This window comes from Acanthochromis polyacanthus, chromosome 3 (assembly GCF_021347895.1).
Source record: "Acanthochromis polyacanthus isolate Apoly-LR-REF ecotype Palm Island chromosome 3, KAUST_Apoly_ChrSc, whole genome shotgun sequence".
Lineage (NCBI taxonomy): Eukaryota > Metazoa > Chordata > Actinopteri > Pomacentridae > Acanthochromis > Acanthochromis polyacanthus.
This window is the reverse complement of record NC_067115.1, coordinates 19,030,792-19,048,674: the sequence shown is the minus strand read 5'-3', so window position 1 is coordinate 19,048,674 and position 17,883 is coordinate 19,030,792. Positions and strand designations below refer to the sequence as shown.

General features: G+C 42.0%; 2 protein-coding genes across 3 annotated transcripts in view; one reads left to right on the top strand and one right to left on the bottom strand.

Annotated features, from left to right (window-relative positions):
- ube2o (ubiquitin-conjugating enzyme E2O) overlaps positions 1-12,053 on the bottom strand; it is a 44,534-nt gene extending 32,481 nt beyond the window's left edge. The window contains exon 1 of one of the 2 annotated variants that reach the window (XM_051945258.1): positions 11,456-12,053. In XM_051945258.1, coding sequence (XP_051801218.1) covers positions 11,456-11,911 — 456 coding nt within the window. In that variant the 5' untranslated portion in view covers positions 11,912-12,053. The remainder of the gene's footprint in view (positions 1-11,455) is intronic. The other variant, XM_051945259.1, reaches the window with a different exon arrangement.
- Positions 12,054-12,214: 161 nt separating this feature from the next.
- aanat1 (arylalkylamine N-acetyltransferase 1) lies at positions 12,215-17,117 on the top strand. The gene is made up of 3 exons (XM_022213062.2): positions 12,215-14,234; positions 14,599-14,753; positions 16,426-17,117. Exons 1-3 carry the CDS (start codon positions 14,087-14,089, stop codon positions 16,729-16,731), a joined length of 609 nt encoding a protein of 202 aa, XP_022068754.1. The 5' UTR covers positions 12,215-14,086; the 3' UTR covers positions 16,732-17,117.
- Positions 17,118-17,883: the final 766 nt, after the last annotated feature.

Genomic DNA, 17,883 nt, shown 5'->3' with positions numbered 1-17,883 from the left:
CTGCAGAGGAAAAAAAGAGGATGAGAAGATGAAGGAGGGAGAGAGAAGAGGAAAGGAAAGAAGGCTGGTTGGATGGATGCAGCTCCAGCAGTAAGGCAAGTCACTTCAGAGTATATCTATTCCCGTGTGTGTGTGTGTGTGTGTGTGTGTGTGTGTGTGCGCGCGCGCGCGCGCGCATTTGTGTGCGTTGTCTACGCAGTGAGAGAAAGAGTGGATCAAATGAGATCCATTATCTCAGGAGCCGGACGACCATCCAGTCAGCACCACATTACGTCAACATTCTCCGACGCTGGTCTTCTGGGACACCAAGGGAGGTGAGGAAGGTTGTGATCGTGGGGGGAGGAAGAGGGAGGACCAGGGTGGTCTTACATGATGGGTTAAGAGCGGAGGACAGAGTGGGGGAGGGTGGGCAACTAGGAAGCACTGAGAAACGAGAAGAGATGGAGAAGATGGGACAAAGGGAGAAAATGATGGAGGAGGAAGAAATGAAGGAAAGGGAAAAGACGAGGGTTGAAAGACAGGCCTTTAAGGTTGTGGAGGTATTGTTGCTTTGCGCCTTGTCATGTGAGATGTACAGCAAATACGAGCTGCTGACATCACCCTCCTGGTGGTAATTACCAGCGGTACAAGTGGGAATTGACTGGCAGGTTTGGATTCGCCCAACATGCGGTCACAGATATGGAGCAGGCAATAAAAACCACTACAGATTTTAAAAGCAACTTTCATCCACGCCATGTAATCTGTACATTTTGGAGGCTGTTAGCTACAGAATGCACATTGTTTATATGTTCATGTAGAAAAAACATCCACATGCCACTGAAGGTGACGAGAACAGATGGAAAACAGAAATTCAAAAAAGTGAGATAAACGTGATGAATTAAGTGACAAATTGATTTGAAATGCCGAGAAGCAAAGAAGGATCAATTAGATAATAATAAGTCCACAGAGAGTGTGGCAGCTTCACAGCTTGTCCCATTTCACACCAACAGGTCTCACTCTAAAATCCACGACCCCAGGAAGGGATGCAACATGTATTTCAATGCTTCCTCTTTCAGCTTTGATATCCTCTGTCATCCTGGACACACAACCACAACAGCCTGAGAGATAAAACAATGCAACAGAGAAACAACCAAGTCACCATTTTCGGTTTGCTTCAGGAGCAGAAGTGACAAAATGACACAGAAATGAGCCTTTCTGTGTTGCACTGTGGTGGGATAGTTAAAGCAAACTACAGCAGCTCTTTGCTTAATCTGTTACCATCCTTTAATAAATAAAACACAGCAATCAACAAGCTATAAACTGGCTATTTCTCTACGTTAGACGCTGTGTATTCCACTGACATGGGTCATGCTGTTTTCAGCTGCTAAACTTGAGGATTTGAGGATAAACTACAGCATGGAGAATGCAATATCTGTGCGAATTACTGTTGAAAGTCGACTGACAATATAAAAGGTAAGTGACTTTTTCCACAGCCATACAAGTCTGCAAGGTGTGCATAGTTGGTGGAGGTGAATATACCACTTTAGTAAGAAAACATATTATAACAGAAAGCAAATAAACACAAGTCTCCTTTTTCTTGCAGCCCAACTTTCCAACACAATTAAATCTGGACAGTTGGTCTAACACTAAAACAGCATTTTTTTAAAGTCAAATACCACACTAAGGTCTCAGCTTTTCTTCCGATACATGCACTAAAAAAACCTGTGTTTGCAAGTACACTAAATAAATGTTGCACAAGCACTACTACCAGTGCAGGGAGCTTTTGGAGGGCAGAAGGGCAGCACAGGATCCAAAGCTAGACCTCAAACTAAATGTAAGCTCATGTCTTTTTAAAGTTGTTGCTTCCTAAAAGCTATACCATACATTCACTACCTCAGAATACAACATGAGTAGGACTGCACACATTAGTCAGTTTATCTATAAAGCATATTTACAAATCAACAGACGCTGACCAAAGTGCTTTACAGAGAGATTAGAAACATACGACTAATCACATAAAGCACAGACATAAATAAGAGTTAATAAGCTTAGGCTGTCTGGATAAAAATCACACCGCAAACAACAGTGAATGAGCAATAAAGAAAAGCTAGAATGTGATCAGCCATGTCTTCATGGTGACAATTAAACCCTCTTGTCCACATGTAAACTGGGTTTGGAAGCTGAAATGGAATAATTTGGAAATGCAAAACATTAAAAACATTTTGAGAAAGAAGGACATCACACCTCAAATCAGAAACGCATAAAGGTTGCTTTGGAAATTAATGTCCCTGTAACAACAAAAACAATGGCTGATATACTATTTACCAGTTTCTTTGCATTTGGTTAAATATCCATCTAGAAAAATATCCACACTATTATGCAAAAGCTTAAGAGGCTGAAAGAAAGAAACTGAGATAAAACACGTTTGAAACCATCTATGAAGAGGGAGGGTAATTTAGCGCCAGTGACTGAAAATGCTCGATCACCTTTGGGTCGAAGGTGCGTGGTATTGAAAGCAGTCACTGGTCAGCAGGTCTGAGGGATCTGAAGGAGCAACAGTGGTTGAGTAGTTCAGAAACCTAATCTGGTGCTAGCTCATGGAGTGCTTGAAAAAACAAAATAAAAGAATCTTAAAATGAGTTCTGTACTTTACTGGTAGACAGCAGTCAGTACAGACGAGATATGGTCTCTCTTCCTGGTACCACTGAAGTGTCTCGCTGTTGCATTCGAACCACCTGCAGGTGAGATAAGATCGGCTGACTGATTCCTACATAGAGAGAATTACAGCAGTGGAGGCGAGAGGAAATAAAAGCATCAACTGTAGTCACTAAATCTTTAGTGGACAGGAGGGATTTTAACTTTGCAAGTGATCTACGATGAAAGGAGGCAGTGCTGACAGGTGAGTTGATTAGAAACCGAGACATTGACAATTTCTGAGCTACAGGGCCTTCATCCAATGTGAGAAAACAACAGCAACGCAGCAGCACTGGAGCTGCTTTTCTTGTTTTTAGCAGGAAATGTACAGTGCTATGCCTGATGACAACATCTTATACACTGTGTCTGTCATGGAGCTTACATGTATGTTTGTTGGCGTTCGTGGGCCTGCCTGGCACCTGTTCAATTCCATAACTAAGGCTCTGTGCTCCAAAGCACTGCTGGGCGGGCCTTGGCAACAGCCTCGTGTCCCAGATTACACCAACGCCTGCCAGCCTACCTCGAGCACCTGCACGGCCCCTCAGCAAACCGTGCTGAAGGATGCACACCGTCATCTGAAGGCTGTTAGTGCTGCTAATTTGGAGCAAAGTGTACCGTTTGAGAGGCTGTGTTCAACCGTCAGCCGCGAGGTCAGCTTCAAAAATCAATCATCCAAGAGCCAAGATGATCTAAATCAAATTCCATTTAATTTCAGAAAAGCACCTCACTGTACTATCATTTCTGATCTAAAGTGATGTGCAATGTGGGAGGTTAAAACAAGAATTATGATGACTTGAAGTGTGCAGACTGAAGCCAACAGAATAATTGGCTTAGGTGCTAAGTTAATTAGCACGCATGGAGTAAATAAATAGAAATTGCTAATGTGATCGCTATCGTCTGCTGTAGCCACGGCACTTTGCTGAAGGCCAGACAGTAACTGTGTTTGCGCTTTTTTAAGCTCATCATGGTGACGACTGATGAGTGGAGCTGCAGACACACGCTAATCATACACATCTTTGTTGTCGGCTTCAGTTTATTCCTAAAATACTGTTCTTACCGACAGAAAAGCAGCAACTTTGAGCCAAACTCCATGCCTCCAACTGTTTGAAGGAAGAACCAATAATTGTATAAAATCTAATTCTGACCTTGTGTTTTAAAAGCATTTTAGCAGTAAGCTGATCTCTTTCTAAGTGCTTTGTAGTCTTGCTGCTAAAACGCTTTCGGAGCGCCGAGGTCTGGACAGGAATGAAAACTATTTTTGTCGTCATGAGCAGAGGATGGGTGGGAGCTGAAAGAAATCTGTGTGGTGCAGCGACTTGAATGTAATTCGGTAGTCAGCCCGTCTCGGAAAGAGATGTTTTCTATTGTGTAGGTCGGCAGGGGTGTGACCAGACTTCTGTAGCTGGATTGATGAGGGCAGGAGGCAGGGCCAGGCTGACAGATAGGAGTCACCCTGCGGTCAGAGCATCATGCACCTGCAGCATTCTGCCTCTTCTCACCCCTTGAATTTTAATGGATTTTGAGACCGTTTTTTTTGCCATCTGCTGCTACAGGAGCAATAAAATTACATTGCCCACTCAAAATTCTGCCTAAAATGTAAATAAAAGCAATTAATCACACCACATCGAGGACGGGAGTCAAACAATAAATGTAAAACCCTACTACAGTATTATGTCACCAGCTGAAACTATACAGACACACACCTGTACATCAAGTCCGTCTTTCCACTAAATGACTTGCTGAGCAGATGCTGCTTTTAAAACAAAAATGGAAACTATAGACACGATGAAAGGCAAACTAAAAGCAGTAAAACTACAGGAGTCTCCCTGCTCACTTCATAGAGCACCACGCTCACCGGGCTTCATTTATACAACCTACTATACTCAGTTGTCCATGACTTCATCTTTCTGTTACAACTTAACAACTACAGAATAAACAAGCTACAAAATGTTAGTTTTTTTTTCTATACATCAGTGTGGGGTCACACACTTGCAAGAAGCCATGTGGAATTTATTAATCGTAAATCGAATCGGTCTGATTTCTAATCAGAATCTTTACAAGTGCATAAACCCAAAGGCATTGTAACACGGCCTGAATGAAGCAGCAAAAGTGGGACTTCATCCTAAGACAGCACACCACAAGATGCTGAGAATTTCAAACGTCTCCGAGAGCAGAAGGAGGGATGAGGTGATGCCATTTCAAGAAGCGAAAGCCCGCACATTACCGTAACAGCCATCTGGTCCCAACCTGTCTGCCCATCTCATTACTTCATTTCCAGTCCAGATTTTATTTATTTAATTTTGTTTAATTTTCTCCGTGTGGCTCTGAGACCTGTGTGACATTTTTCATCGATTTTCAATACTTGCTTACCACATTGCCTTTCTCATCTTTCTCGCATTTACGGCTCTTTTCTCCCCTTCCTCACCCGTTTCTCCACCTTCACCATGCGTCTGTCTGCAGTGCAGTCAGTCTGGCTGCACCCTCCCTGTCTTCATTACTACCACATCAGCCTCCCCCCTCCACTGTCACAACGGCTGCTGCTTCCAGGGAGGAAACTGGTTTGGCCTCGGCTCACCTCGACCCCTCTGCGCTGACACCCACCTCCACAGGACACGGAGCATTAATTAAGGCATGAACAGCGCAGCAGACAAGAACTGCTGCAGCATCATGCGCACCAGGAGAAACTGTACCGTACTTCTGAAAGTCTCATCAGCGCAGTGACACCCGGACACCCACTGCACAGCTGTTCCCTCTGTGCAACCTACAGCCAGATACCTGCTGCAGTGCACTTATATCCTTGGATGAAAATCTCAAGGTTGTGCTGCTCTAACAGAGCTCTGTGCGTTTGGTAATGCTGACTGAGGCATGTGGAAGGCCCAAAGCCAGAGACGCAAGGTGGGAATTCAAAAAAGGGTGTAACAGTTACTCTGTTTTACCAGATATGGTGTGAAACTCCCTCAGTTTGGTATGACCTGTGATAGCTACTCATAGGTCGCTTATGCTGACATACATGCGCTCCCGAAACACAAATTTTTGCCTGTGAGTGCTACCGGAAACATTTTGGCAGCGCACCAGTTGATGTCAACAGCAACTCAATGATCACAGGCTGAGAACTGAAAGCTGGAGAGACACTGTTCCAGTTTTATTAAACATGTAAGATGTGCTAACTTACACTACATTTGGTAACTGGACTAAAACGTATGACGTCTGGGTTGTAAAAAAGAGAAACAAAAGGCAGCGTTTACTTTGGTCAATTTCTAAAGCTGAAATTGCATTGCTGCCATTAGTGGTCAATTCACAAATTGTGCTCGTCTTAATGGACATTTTTATTCTTTACTGGCGTGTAATCAAGAAGACGGAAAGAAGCAGTTTAGTACCTCAATTGTTACCGTAAACATTTAGAGCAAATTAGGCAATTTAATGAAAGTAAATCAAGCAAAAAAAAGTATTTTCAGTTTGTTTTCTCTGCCGTGACTCCAAAGCTAGATTCATGCTAGACTGTGGATATGTACTAGCCTAGCCACGCTAGACCCAGCTCTGAAGACGCAAGGGTCTAGGCACGCTCGACGGGGAGGGAGGCGGGCTAAAAGGTTGTCTATCAAATCACTCAATTGGGTAGGTATACAACCAATCAGCGCAACGAATAGGCTCCTAGAGCGCTGGAAATCAGAGGATGCGGTAGTTCGGTGAAACCTTATTTATACAGTCAATGGGTGAAGCTCAAGTATATAACAGACATGCTAACAGAAAGATTATTCAGAGTCGGTGCTAATGGAGCTCAACGACTGTTGTCGTTTTTGTTGTCGACCCTGGCAGAGAATTAAATTCGTTGCCGTGGGTTGTCTAGCGCGGCTAGGCTAGTTGTTTACGGTTGTTTCTGTCAGAATCGTCGCGCCTCTGTCGTCACTTTGTTACGCCCGCCTTCTGACTCTACACTTCATGGTGATTCGTCCGGCCAGTTTTAGGAGCATCCAACCTCGACCCTTATGGAGGGTAACTACACCCACCCTGGCAGAGAATTAAATTTGTTGCCGTGGGTTGTCTAGCGTGGCTAGGCTAGATATGTACTGTTACACCACCACTTTTAAAAAAAATCTGAATTTGCTTTCTGATGTGCATAGAAAGCAAAGCAGCAAGGTTCTTCCTGAAATCAAACTTAAATTGGTATTTACTAAAATTACATTAAATCCCCTCCTTGGACCACTGAATATAAAATAAACCCAAAACAATCACAAATCACAAGTCCAGAAAGGACATATAATCGAGTGCCATGGCAACAAAAACCCGGTGATGCACAGAAATGCACCAAAACTCCTTCACCACACATGCTGCATATTAAAGAATACCTCTCTCTGCTTCCAAGCACAAACATTTACCAGGCAACAATGCCAAGATGCAATTAATAAACACGTTTAGAAGTAAAATTCAGTGTCCAAAACAAATTTTCATTCATCTCATGTGTAATCTGCTCTTGATTTTTAGGCATTTCTGTACATGGAAACAAACCAGGTTTACCTGCCAGAGTAAGATAACACAGAAAGGCAAATCATCCCCAGTGTAGGTTATATTATTCATGTCCTTGCTCTTTTCTGTACAGACCACTGTTGAAATTGTTTTAAGTGTGAGCCGAGAATCAGGGCTTCCTGTCGGATGTTTAAAGGTGAGTGAGGAAAGTAAGCATCTTGCTGAAAACAGAGGCAGTGATGTCTTTTTCCTTACAGGATTGTATATCTCTGTCCCTCATATTAACTCACATAGAGAGGTCCAGGTGCATTTAGCAGGAAAGTCAGTTTATGGTGAGTTAAATAGTGAGCAAAATAAGGGATTAACAATGATTTCATCACCTAATATTAGACAAATATAACGATACAGTACATAACACTGGAGGTATTGAGCATTTCTTTCATCATGATTAAAAAAAAAATTCAGCCACTCTCCTCATTCAGAGCCTCTGTGCCACTGCTCAGTCAACCAGTGAAGTCAACCATGTTCCTGAATGACCTACTATCAAACCAGTAGTGAAAGTGGAAGCAGTGCAGCCTCATCACTTCCTCTAGGGAATGCTATTAAGATTTCATAGGGTGGAAAAAATGTTTGAGTGAAGAAGTGAACTGCATACATGCTCCTGTTTCTGGGCTACTGGTGGAGTTAGAGCCGATCCTTGAAGGTTGTTTCTGCTTGTGGAATTTGTTCACTAAAGCAAGCAAATCTGAGTCAATGACAAAGATTTCCTGATTTCATGAAAAGTGGCAACAGATGATATAATGCATTAGACTTAAAAGGACTGGTGCAAACGTGATAAAGTAGATAATTTTCCACACACACAAACACAATATAGACATTTGCTTGAGCTAATAACTGACAACACAGACCAGCATCAAGTGCACTGTCTGCTTGTGCGCATAGGATGTGCACGACTAGTCGTTTAATCGTTTAACCGCCTACTCATTTATTAAACGTTTAGTATTTTACTAGTCGGTTAAACGCTGCATCATGCACCTTGTCCCCGACTGGGCGCCGCCATGCAGCTCTACGCTCAGGCGTGCGCCGCACGCTCGTCTCGTCTGGGCCACCTGGTTGATCCTGCCAGTAGCATATGCTTGTCTCTTTTTTCAACCCCCGCTATCCCCCTCATCATTAGCGGTGTTTTGACCACTCCAGCTACACCCGCCACATCCCTTCCTGCCACCCCGAAGCAAAGCATCGGCTCCAGTATGTGCTACTCGAGGACTGTCATGGCGCACCGACCCGCTGCCGTTACGCACAGACGCAGCGGCACTTTCTGTCTCACTGGACGACTGAACATCTTCATCAGAGGGTGAATATTCCTCTTCAGAATATGAGTAAGCCATTAGTTGACAAAGTATTTTGTCAGCGTTGAGCAGACCTCTCGGTACGGTGAGTTTTCTCACTCTAAAATGTGCCGTCTTACTAACCACTGCATACTGGGAACACCTCACAGGACCTGCCAGTTTGGAGATGCTCCGACCCCAGTCGTCTAGCCATGTTGTCCATATCAAAGTTGCTCAGATCTTTACACTGCCCATTTTTCCTGCTTCCAACTTGAGGAACAGACTGTTCCCTTACTGCTTAAAGTATTCCACTCCTTCGCAGGTGCCACTGCAATAAGATAATAAATGCTGTTCACTACCTGTCAGTGGTTTCTATGTTGTAGCTGACTGGCGCGTATCATTTTCTTCCCTCATCCCTCTTTATATTCATGAAAGAAAGTCAGAGATCAAAACAGAGAGAAAGTTCTTTTTCCTCACTATATAATAATAAACTAGATGATGGAAAAAAGGTAACAATCAATTTAACTCGATTTAATTTTATATTATCATGAAGATTTTTTACTGTACTTTAGGATTATTTCTAGAAATCAATTACAAAACTATAAAGCTGAGAAAATACTACTCTTATGAATCCCTAGAGTAAGTCTGACAAGTGTGTCAGCTTTTTGAGCAGCAGTTTTCCCCCCTCCTGATCGCTGCTGGGAGAAAACATTTTCACTGAGGTGCAACCTGCAGAATAAATACGAGTCAAAAATTTGTGCAAATACCATCTTGAAGATATGCAACTTTGCATACTGCAGGAAGTAATCATGAATTATTGATCAGAATCTAAAACCATGCTCTCAGGATAGATGCCGAGAATAAAAAGAATGAGCCTGGTGAGACCGGGCATGTGGTGCATCCAGATAAGCAACCGAGAAATCACTGCAAGAGAACATACACAAGAGAACTACACAATGAAATCCATACACGTGCACATCATCGCACACTAAACACTCTGGGGACGCAGTGTTAATGCTCCATGTGGCGTGTAAACATCAGCGTTATTGTTTCAGGGACGTGTCGTTGGGCCTTTGTTGTAACAAAGGTTGAATGACACTCAGACCAGAACTTTACTCATTTAGTTCAAAAGACAAAGCGACGCAACACAGGTCCTAAAATAGGCTTCTTCTGGTTCTATCCTGTGCCCCTGAAATGAGTTTGTATGAGTTTGTTCCAGACCTGTCCTCCTTCAAACCCTGTGACCCCCTTTCCACAAAGCCCAGGAGAAATCTAGAGAGGCCCTGAAGAATTTACATGACAGTGCAGCTTTCCCTTTACCAGCTACAATTTAATTCATATTTTTGGTTGTAAAAGGAAAATGAAAACCAAGTAGATTTCTCAAAGAAACCTCCAGGAACAACAGTTGTTCATAAGACCTTTGTGGTCTGACTGGAACAAAGCATGACGGCAGCGTCTTTTATCAGCATTTATGGGGAAATGTTGATACGGCCTTTCATATCCCGTGAACTTAATCAAAAATGTCAAACTTGTAATGGAAATGAGTATGCAACCAGAATTAGTATGTACATATCAAGCCTAAACCAAGATGCGGGTTAACAAAGTTACATTATCAACAACATAAAATGGGTGTAGCACATCACGGCTATGGTTCAGACTCGGTGGATTCAGGATTTTACACAATTACTTTGACAACTCAGAAAACTTTCATGTGAATTATCAATTCATAGGATAAATAAAACTGAAATGACAAAAGTTAGTGTAATGATAACTGATTGCGCATTATTTGGGCTTTAAGTATCTACATGTTTCTACAATTGATATGCTTTGAGTTTAGCTGTATTAAAGTTGTTTAATCAGCAAGGTTTGACAAGCTATAATTTTTTGAAGAAATTATGCCAAAAAATACCCAAATATCAGTTACTCAAATGTAAAACTTGATGGTTTTGTTGGAGTTTTATGATAGTAAAATGAGTAGTTGATAACTTTATAAATAAAGATAAAGAAAACAAGCAGCAGATTATTAAACAACAATGACTAGCAGCATTTGAAAATAAAATCTAAGCGTTAATAACTCAAAACTGCTAAAGCAGCTGCCACTAATGACTCAGAAGTCTTTTTAAAGGTCTTGGTTTATCTGACCAAAAGCCCCACACCCAAACTTATCTTATTTACAATGATACTCAACTGGGGGGAAAAAAAGCTGCAATTTGGTACATTTGATAAAACAGAGCCAACAAATGATGCTGGAAATTTGACAACACAATTTATCAATTAGCTAAATAGCTGCTTCTTCATTTTTTGCTGATAATTACTTGTTGTAGCTTAAAAAATGTTGGTTCTCGCTGTAAAATATCTGGAGTTATCACTGTCAACCTGACACATCAAGGCTGAATGTGTTGAAAGGTTTCCTCTGTTAATCTCTGTTAGCTCTGTGTTAAGCTCTGTCACTGTCCACGGTGGATTGAAACTATATGTAGGAGTATTTATGATGTTAGCCGTGACGCTATCCAAATAATAATGCTTCTTCTATCACATACAACGCTCGGTCTCAGGCCAGGTCACACCCAGCCGAGGAACTACAGGATGAGCTAATCAATAGGTGGAAGGCTCCTAGCCGGAACCTGCACCTGCCAAACCTGCACACCTCCAACAGCTTCCCGGACACTCGGTCGTGTTTGTCTGGTGTACCAGCAGCTAGCTGGACGCAGTCAGCTGAAACAAGCCTGTTTAGCCAACCGGGACCAGCTGAGAGACAGGAGGCTAGGAGCTATACTGCGAGCTAGCATGTGTGCTTGAATGCTAGCCAATTAGCGGGCTAGGTTGTACGTTTTAGGCAGATGGATTAGGTGAACCTTATCCCTGACTGGCTAACAAGTAGACTTTTCTCCTCCAATAACACAACAGGCATCTAAAACCAGTGCGGTCCTCATGCCAGTCTGAGACGAGCACCCAGTGTCGGTGTAAACAGTGAACACATTAGCTGGTACCTTTGTCTCCCTGATGTCCTGCTTTCCTCCTTCAGGGTACCACTGGACGCGGACAAATCCCCTACCGAGAGGCCGACTCGGAGTGTCCACGGCACTCTCAGTGTCCGAACCACATGGGACTCGTCCTCCACCACCCCCTCCTCCTCCGCCGCCGCCGCCGCCACCTCCTTCTCCGCCGCCTCTCCCTCCGCCATCGTCGAGGTCCGAGTCCGAGTTAAAATCCTCCTCGCCGTGGATCATCCGTACGAGGCCAAACCGGACTGAGCCGCGATACCGTCCGGAGACCAGGTCGTGGGAGAACAGCAGCCGCTGGGAGCCGTCCGCCGTGGGTGAGAGAGCCATGGATAGAGGCTCTGAGCCCGGGCTGGCTGCGGGAGAGAGGCCCAATGTCGGTGATGCTGCCGTGGCTGCTGCGTCTGTTGTGGCCGCCGCATCCGATGCTACGGGCTCCGCCATCGCTGCTGTTGTCAGGGAGTGATGCTAGAGCGCGAGGATGACGGTGGAATGAAAAAAAGCTGTAACCTGGAAGCAGCGAAGTACACGTGGTTACGTCGCTACGCAGGGCTACGTAACTAGCGCAGAGGGAGAGCGTCATGACGCAGTACCTGCTGTCACCACGGAGAGGCGCCGTCAGACAGAAGCAGCAGTGAACAGATAAAAACTCAGTTACTGTGGGGACAAAATTATAATATATAATATATAGTCGTTTTGTTTAACGTTTACAGCAAGAAATTACTTCCTCGAATGTATTTTTTTGCCCATAACCGAAAGATATTCAGTTTATTGTCACAGAGAAAGAAAGATATCAGAAAATATTCAGTTTTAGTAAATTAGAATCAGACAATTTTGACCTTTTTTTCTTAAAAAAAACTCAGATCAATTAATTGATCATGAAAATATCTTATGATTTATTTAATAAATTAAAAATAATCGATTAGTTGTTGTAGCTCGAAGAAAAATCCACTTTATTGAAAACAGAGCTTATGGAGCTGTATGCTACATAGTTTTTTTTCTCTGTCTTAAATTCTTGAACATTCAGTTGTTGCTATGTCCATACACACAAAAGACAAATAGAAAGAAAACACATGATTATATTCAAACAAAAAGAATATTTAACATCATTTAATCTTAAAACACCTTCTGTTGGCAATGTCAGTGTAGAATAAAATACTAAAATGATGACTGGTTTCTAATGAGTAGATTACAGCTGGTTATTGTTCTATGCCTCATGTTTGATATCAGTAAGTGGTGACATTAGTGAAACATAAACCTTGTAGTTTGGTTCATTAGAATCTACTCCAAAGTTCTCCAACATAAAAACATTTGCAAAATAAACAACCTGAGCCCCCCCAAAAAGGCAAAAATATAAATAATATCCATATCAAAATATTTAAATTTTTGCAAAATACGAAAAGCATTTTGTACTCTTACAATGTTTGGTTATTTTTATTTGAATCAGGAAAAAAAGTTTTTACAGGTTTTCACCATCTAGTCAAATCAAGACAGTATCATTTTACACGTAAATTTTTTTAAAGGCCAAAACTGTATTTATAATGTGCACGTCAAAAATGTGTATTTTTTTATATATAGTCATTTAATCGCATCGTTTTACTGTACCTCATCTAAAAACATCATTAATTTACCTGGCACTATTTTTATTATTTAAACAGTTTTTGAATATTACAACATTCCGGATTTATGGCACCTTGGCAGCCAAACTTTTTACTTTTATTATTATTTAATTAACATTATGCATCCCTTAATACGAACCACACAAGATAGACCCAGTAAAGCATTCAGTTCTGCTGCCATCCTGTCTGTCAATAAAACTTTTGCTACATCTAGTGAGAAATAAAGTATTTTTTCTTCCCAAAGGTCAACAAGTTGAAGTTGTTATCAGGGATTATTTAACCCTGAAGAGGTGACAAACAAATTCCTACACGTTGTGCAATCCTCTTACGGATCTGGAAAATAAAGCGTGGAAAAATCGTGAACTCTACTTATAGGGACAATGGACAGCCAATGGAAAGTCTCCGTCAGAGAAATCACACGAAGGAGTGGAGTCCTTAAGATGGCCCAGTTAAGCAACACGGAGGACACTCAATCTGCTCAGTGGCAACATTAATTAATGCTGACACTGTGGTGGCTAACCGATCAGAAAACACTTCGACAGCTAGACTCTCATTGCTCTAAAGCACGTTACTGATTGTTAAACCTGGCATGATTACTGACAACAGATTGGTAATATGTTGGTATGGGAGCTCCAACACATGATCAGTAAAATCCAAATCTGCTGCGGGTCTGATGGACGCATGACGAGGATCATTCTCAACCCACCAATGTCCCCCCCTGACCCCGTGTAAATATGTTTATTTTTCAGCGTACTCACGGGGAATGGAAGGCTCGATCTCCCAGCTCACTTCAGGATTATAAACAACCCCCCTCCCCTCCCGCAATGGTATAAATACTGAAGGTGCGCCACTCTCAGCTCAGTCTTTACGCGCACTGGTATAGTCCATATTACGCACGGATCGAGCTTTTACCGGAGTTCGTGTTAAAGCAATCAGAGAGTGCATTCTCAGTGCAACTTCTTTCATTTTCCTTCAAAACTTTCACGGGAAACATCAGATCATGTCGGTGGTGAGCGCAGTGCCGTTCATGAAGCCCCTCCACATGCGCTCTCCGGTGCCGCAGGGTCGCCGCCACACGCTGCCGGCCAGCGAGTTCCGCTCCCTCAGCCCGGAGGACGCCATCAGTGTGTTCGAGATTGAACGAGAAGGTAAACGAGCGATTTATTTTAACTTTATAGAGTTACAGCACTCGCCACGGCGGTCCAACTTTCTTTAAGATAGGCATTCCTGGCGCAATTACGCACGCGAAAATGTTAAGGAAAGTGAATTCATCCAGTCGCAGCAGCTTCCACATACTGGTGATAACTAAAATAATAGTATCTATTGATATAAAATACATTCACATTTTCGTTTTCAGTGACCTCATCCCTATATTTGGTTGCTCTGATCGATATCTTTCCACCACATTTTCAGTATTTGGAACATTGCGCGCACTTGTTTGGCATCCAGGCGCCTTGATGTCTAATTCTCTGATCTCTGACTTTCCTCCTCCTCCTCCTCCTCCTCACACAGCCTTCATCTCGGTGTCCGGCGAGTGTCCACTCCACCTGGACGAGGTGCGTCACTTCCTCAGCCTGTGTCCTGAGCTGTCTCTTGGCTGGTTCGAGGAGGGACGGCTGGTGGCTTTTATCATCGGCTCACTCTGGGACCAGGAGAGGCTTACCATGGTACGACAGAGCGCGGGACACCTGTACACCAATTTGTTTCCGGCTGACCGGCGAGGAAAATGTAACACCAAGGTTCAAAACAGATTAAGAGGGGAGATTTAAATGCTAATTTATGGTAGATTGTGCTCGAAAACGGAACTGGTGATGAGAAATTGTAAAGCAGAGCCACCTAAATTACTATGGCCCTACATTCATGCTTAGAGTGGGGCAGAGATCCATCCAGCTCAATCATGAATTTGTCTCTGCATTATTTCTTGAAATTGGGATACAGTTTTGTTTTGTTTTTTTAAATCGTACTGCTGTGATTATTTTAAGCTGCAGCAAATCTGAAATGAAAGTTTCTGAAGTTTTATCTCTCAAAACAGAAATAGCCTAGAAGGTGGCATCAGTGTCACCCTTACAAGACAAACACACAAATGTACTAAGGAGTCACAGAGAACAAGGTGCTGAATAGAAAGAGGTCACAATATGCCAAATTAGAGTTTAACAGCTTTTCTGAAGCAGCTGAAAGATCTCTGTGCATCAGCTCTATGTGTCCTAATCAGGAGAGAAAAAACAAACACTTTATTCATAATAACACACTTTCAGTTCATGCTCTAAATATCAATCTGGAGGCAAAAACAAACACTTGACTGAGAAGAAGCAGCGAGAGGTTAAAATGATACAAAATATTACCAAATTATAGTGAAATGACTGGTGTTACGGAGAGGATTTAAAACGGCAACTTACAGGCAAAGATTAGCCACTAGTGGTCATATCCGACACTGAAATCTACTGAATTGCTGCATGCTTTCTCAGAAACACCTCACAAACTGCAGCTATGATAGACTATAGATGTGCTTAATTACAGGTTTGAGGTGTTCAGAGTGTGACATTGTACCTTTTCATTTATTTTACAAACAATCAGTAAATTTGCAGATTAACTTTTAGAAACAAAAAGTCAAACTATACTCCTGTATAAACCACTCTATGCCTCTGCTTCATACATGTTAATGCACCACTGATGACAGTTCAGAAATGGACTGAATGACATTTTACAAAGGATTTTAATTGCAGCCTTCAAATCAATACAATTCTTGCCTTTGCAGTTACAGCTCTAAAGCTTTAGAAAATACTTTTTCTTTCAGACCTCTCAGATGTTCCTCTTCTTTTGACACTTAAAAGAAAGATATCAAGACAGACATACATGTTTTCAAGGGTTTTTAGTTGCTCATATTGGTCTTAATTTATGTATTACTTAATCTTACAGGCTGTAATTTTACAGTCAAACACTACAGAAATAAATTAGTTTTTGTAAAATACAGATTCTTTATGTGGATGTTATTTCCAGTTTTGGCCAGTTGTTTTGATTTTTTTTTTTAATTTTTAATACTTTTTTCCTGTGAGTTTACTAGCTACTATCTACAATTTATCAAAACAGGGAAAATCTGTAAAATAATAATAAATTAAAAAAACATTCCTTATTTATAGTATATATAAATATGTTTGATTTAAATGAATTTGATTTACTGTAATAAATGTAATATTTTTGGCATTGATGTGTTTGTATTAAAGCACTTGGCCTTTTGGCTTCTTGCTGCAGCTGTAAATGTCAAAAAAAAAAAGCTCGACAGGTGTCTCAACAACACAGTTACTTATTCTCACAGCTCTCCTGTTGCTCTCTGCTCCCCAGGACGCTCTGACTCTCCACAAGCCCCAAGGCCCCACCGTCCACATCCACGTCCTGGCCGTCCATCGGACCTTCCGCCAGCAGGGGAAAGGCTCCATCCTGATGTGGCGCTACCTGCAGTACCTGCGCTGCCTGCCCTACGTCCGCCGCGCTGTGCTCATGTGCGAGAATTTCCTGGTTCCCTTCTACCAGAAGTCAGGCTTCAAGGTTCAGGGCCCCAGCGAGATCACAGTGGGACCCCTGACCTTCACCGAGATGTTCTACCCAATCAGGGGCCACGCCTTCATGCGGCGTAACAGTGGTTGTTGAAGGCCGAGGGACTTAAAGTGGATCTTTCCTGGCTGTTTGTGATGGTGAGACCCCACCTCCAGTGGAAACAGAAAAGGGGACACATGAGCAGTTTAGCTGTGACCGGTGCAGTGATAGTGTTTGAGATCATCACTGTGAGTGGAACTTGCTCAGCAGGCAGTGAGGTGTGAAATCTGAATTCTGGACAGAGCTGAAAACAAAGAACTGCCATCCAGCTGCAAACAGCTGCTTGGAAAAGTGGTCGGAAACAGAAAAGATGTCGAGCTGTATTTTAGTGTGTCTGTAATCATTAGAGCAAATTCAGCTTTTTTTCCATATAAAGCTATTTTGATAAATGCTGGACATTTATTAATCATAGAATGCAGCTGCCTTGTTTGTTTATATATATATATATATATATATATATATATTTGTCTTTTAACTAGTCTAACATGGTTTCAGGCTCTCAGTGAAGCCTGTGAGGACATACTTAGTAAAATGAAAGTCTATTAATTCTATGTAGGTCTTCTACAGTTGTTTTAGAACATGACTGTCCATGTTTTGCTTTGTATAAATGCAGTAACTGTACATCGATATGCCAAAGTAAACAAGTGATACAAAATAAGATATACAAAGGAGGGATATCAGCTATCAAATGCCAGAAAAGGATTCAATATTAACTTGCTTGTGCATTGTTTAATATTAAGATTTGAGACGTCCTGTCAGTGACTGTTCAAAAAGTCTGTGGCATTAATGTAAACATGTTCAGGAAATCTGTTCTATAAAACCCCCTGTACACATCAGTATTATCTACATATTCTGAGTCTATCTTTTTCAAAGATGTCTTCTTTAGTCTCCTGTCACCTTTTCCTGGTAGACAGTCACCACCTTTGCCTCCCACAGTCTTGAATCAAGACTAATTTGTTTTCTTATGATGCTGTTTTGCTCTTAAACTAATAAAAGGTCTATTTTCTCACTTGTTTTTATATTGCCTAACTGTCCCATTAGGAATTTTCATTTGAGTAGTTGCTGAGAAAACACATCTCACCACTAGGCCCATTCTAGTGGATCTTTAAAAAAAACTTTTTTGTGAGGACAAAGGACCACATGTTATTTAAAGCTCGTTCTTGACCTTGGGAACAAATAATGCTTTTAACACAGCAGACAACATGG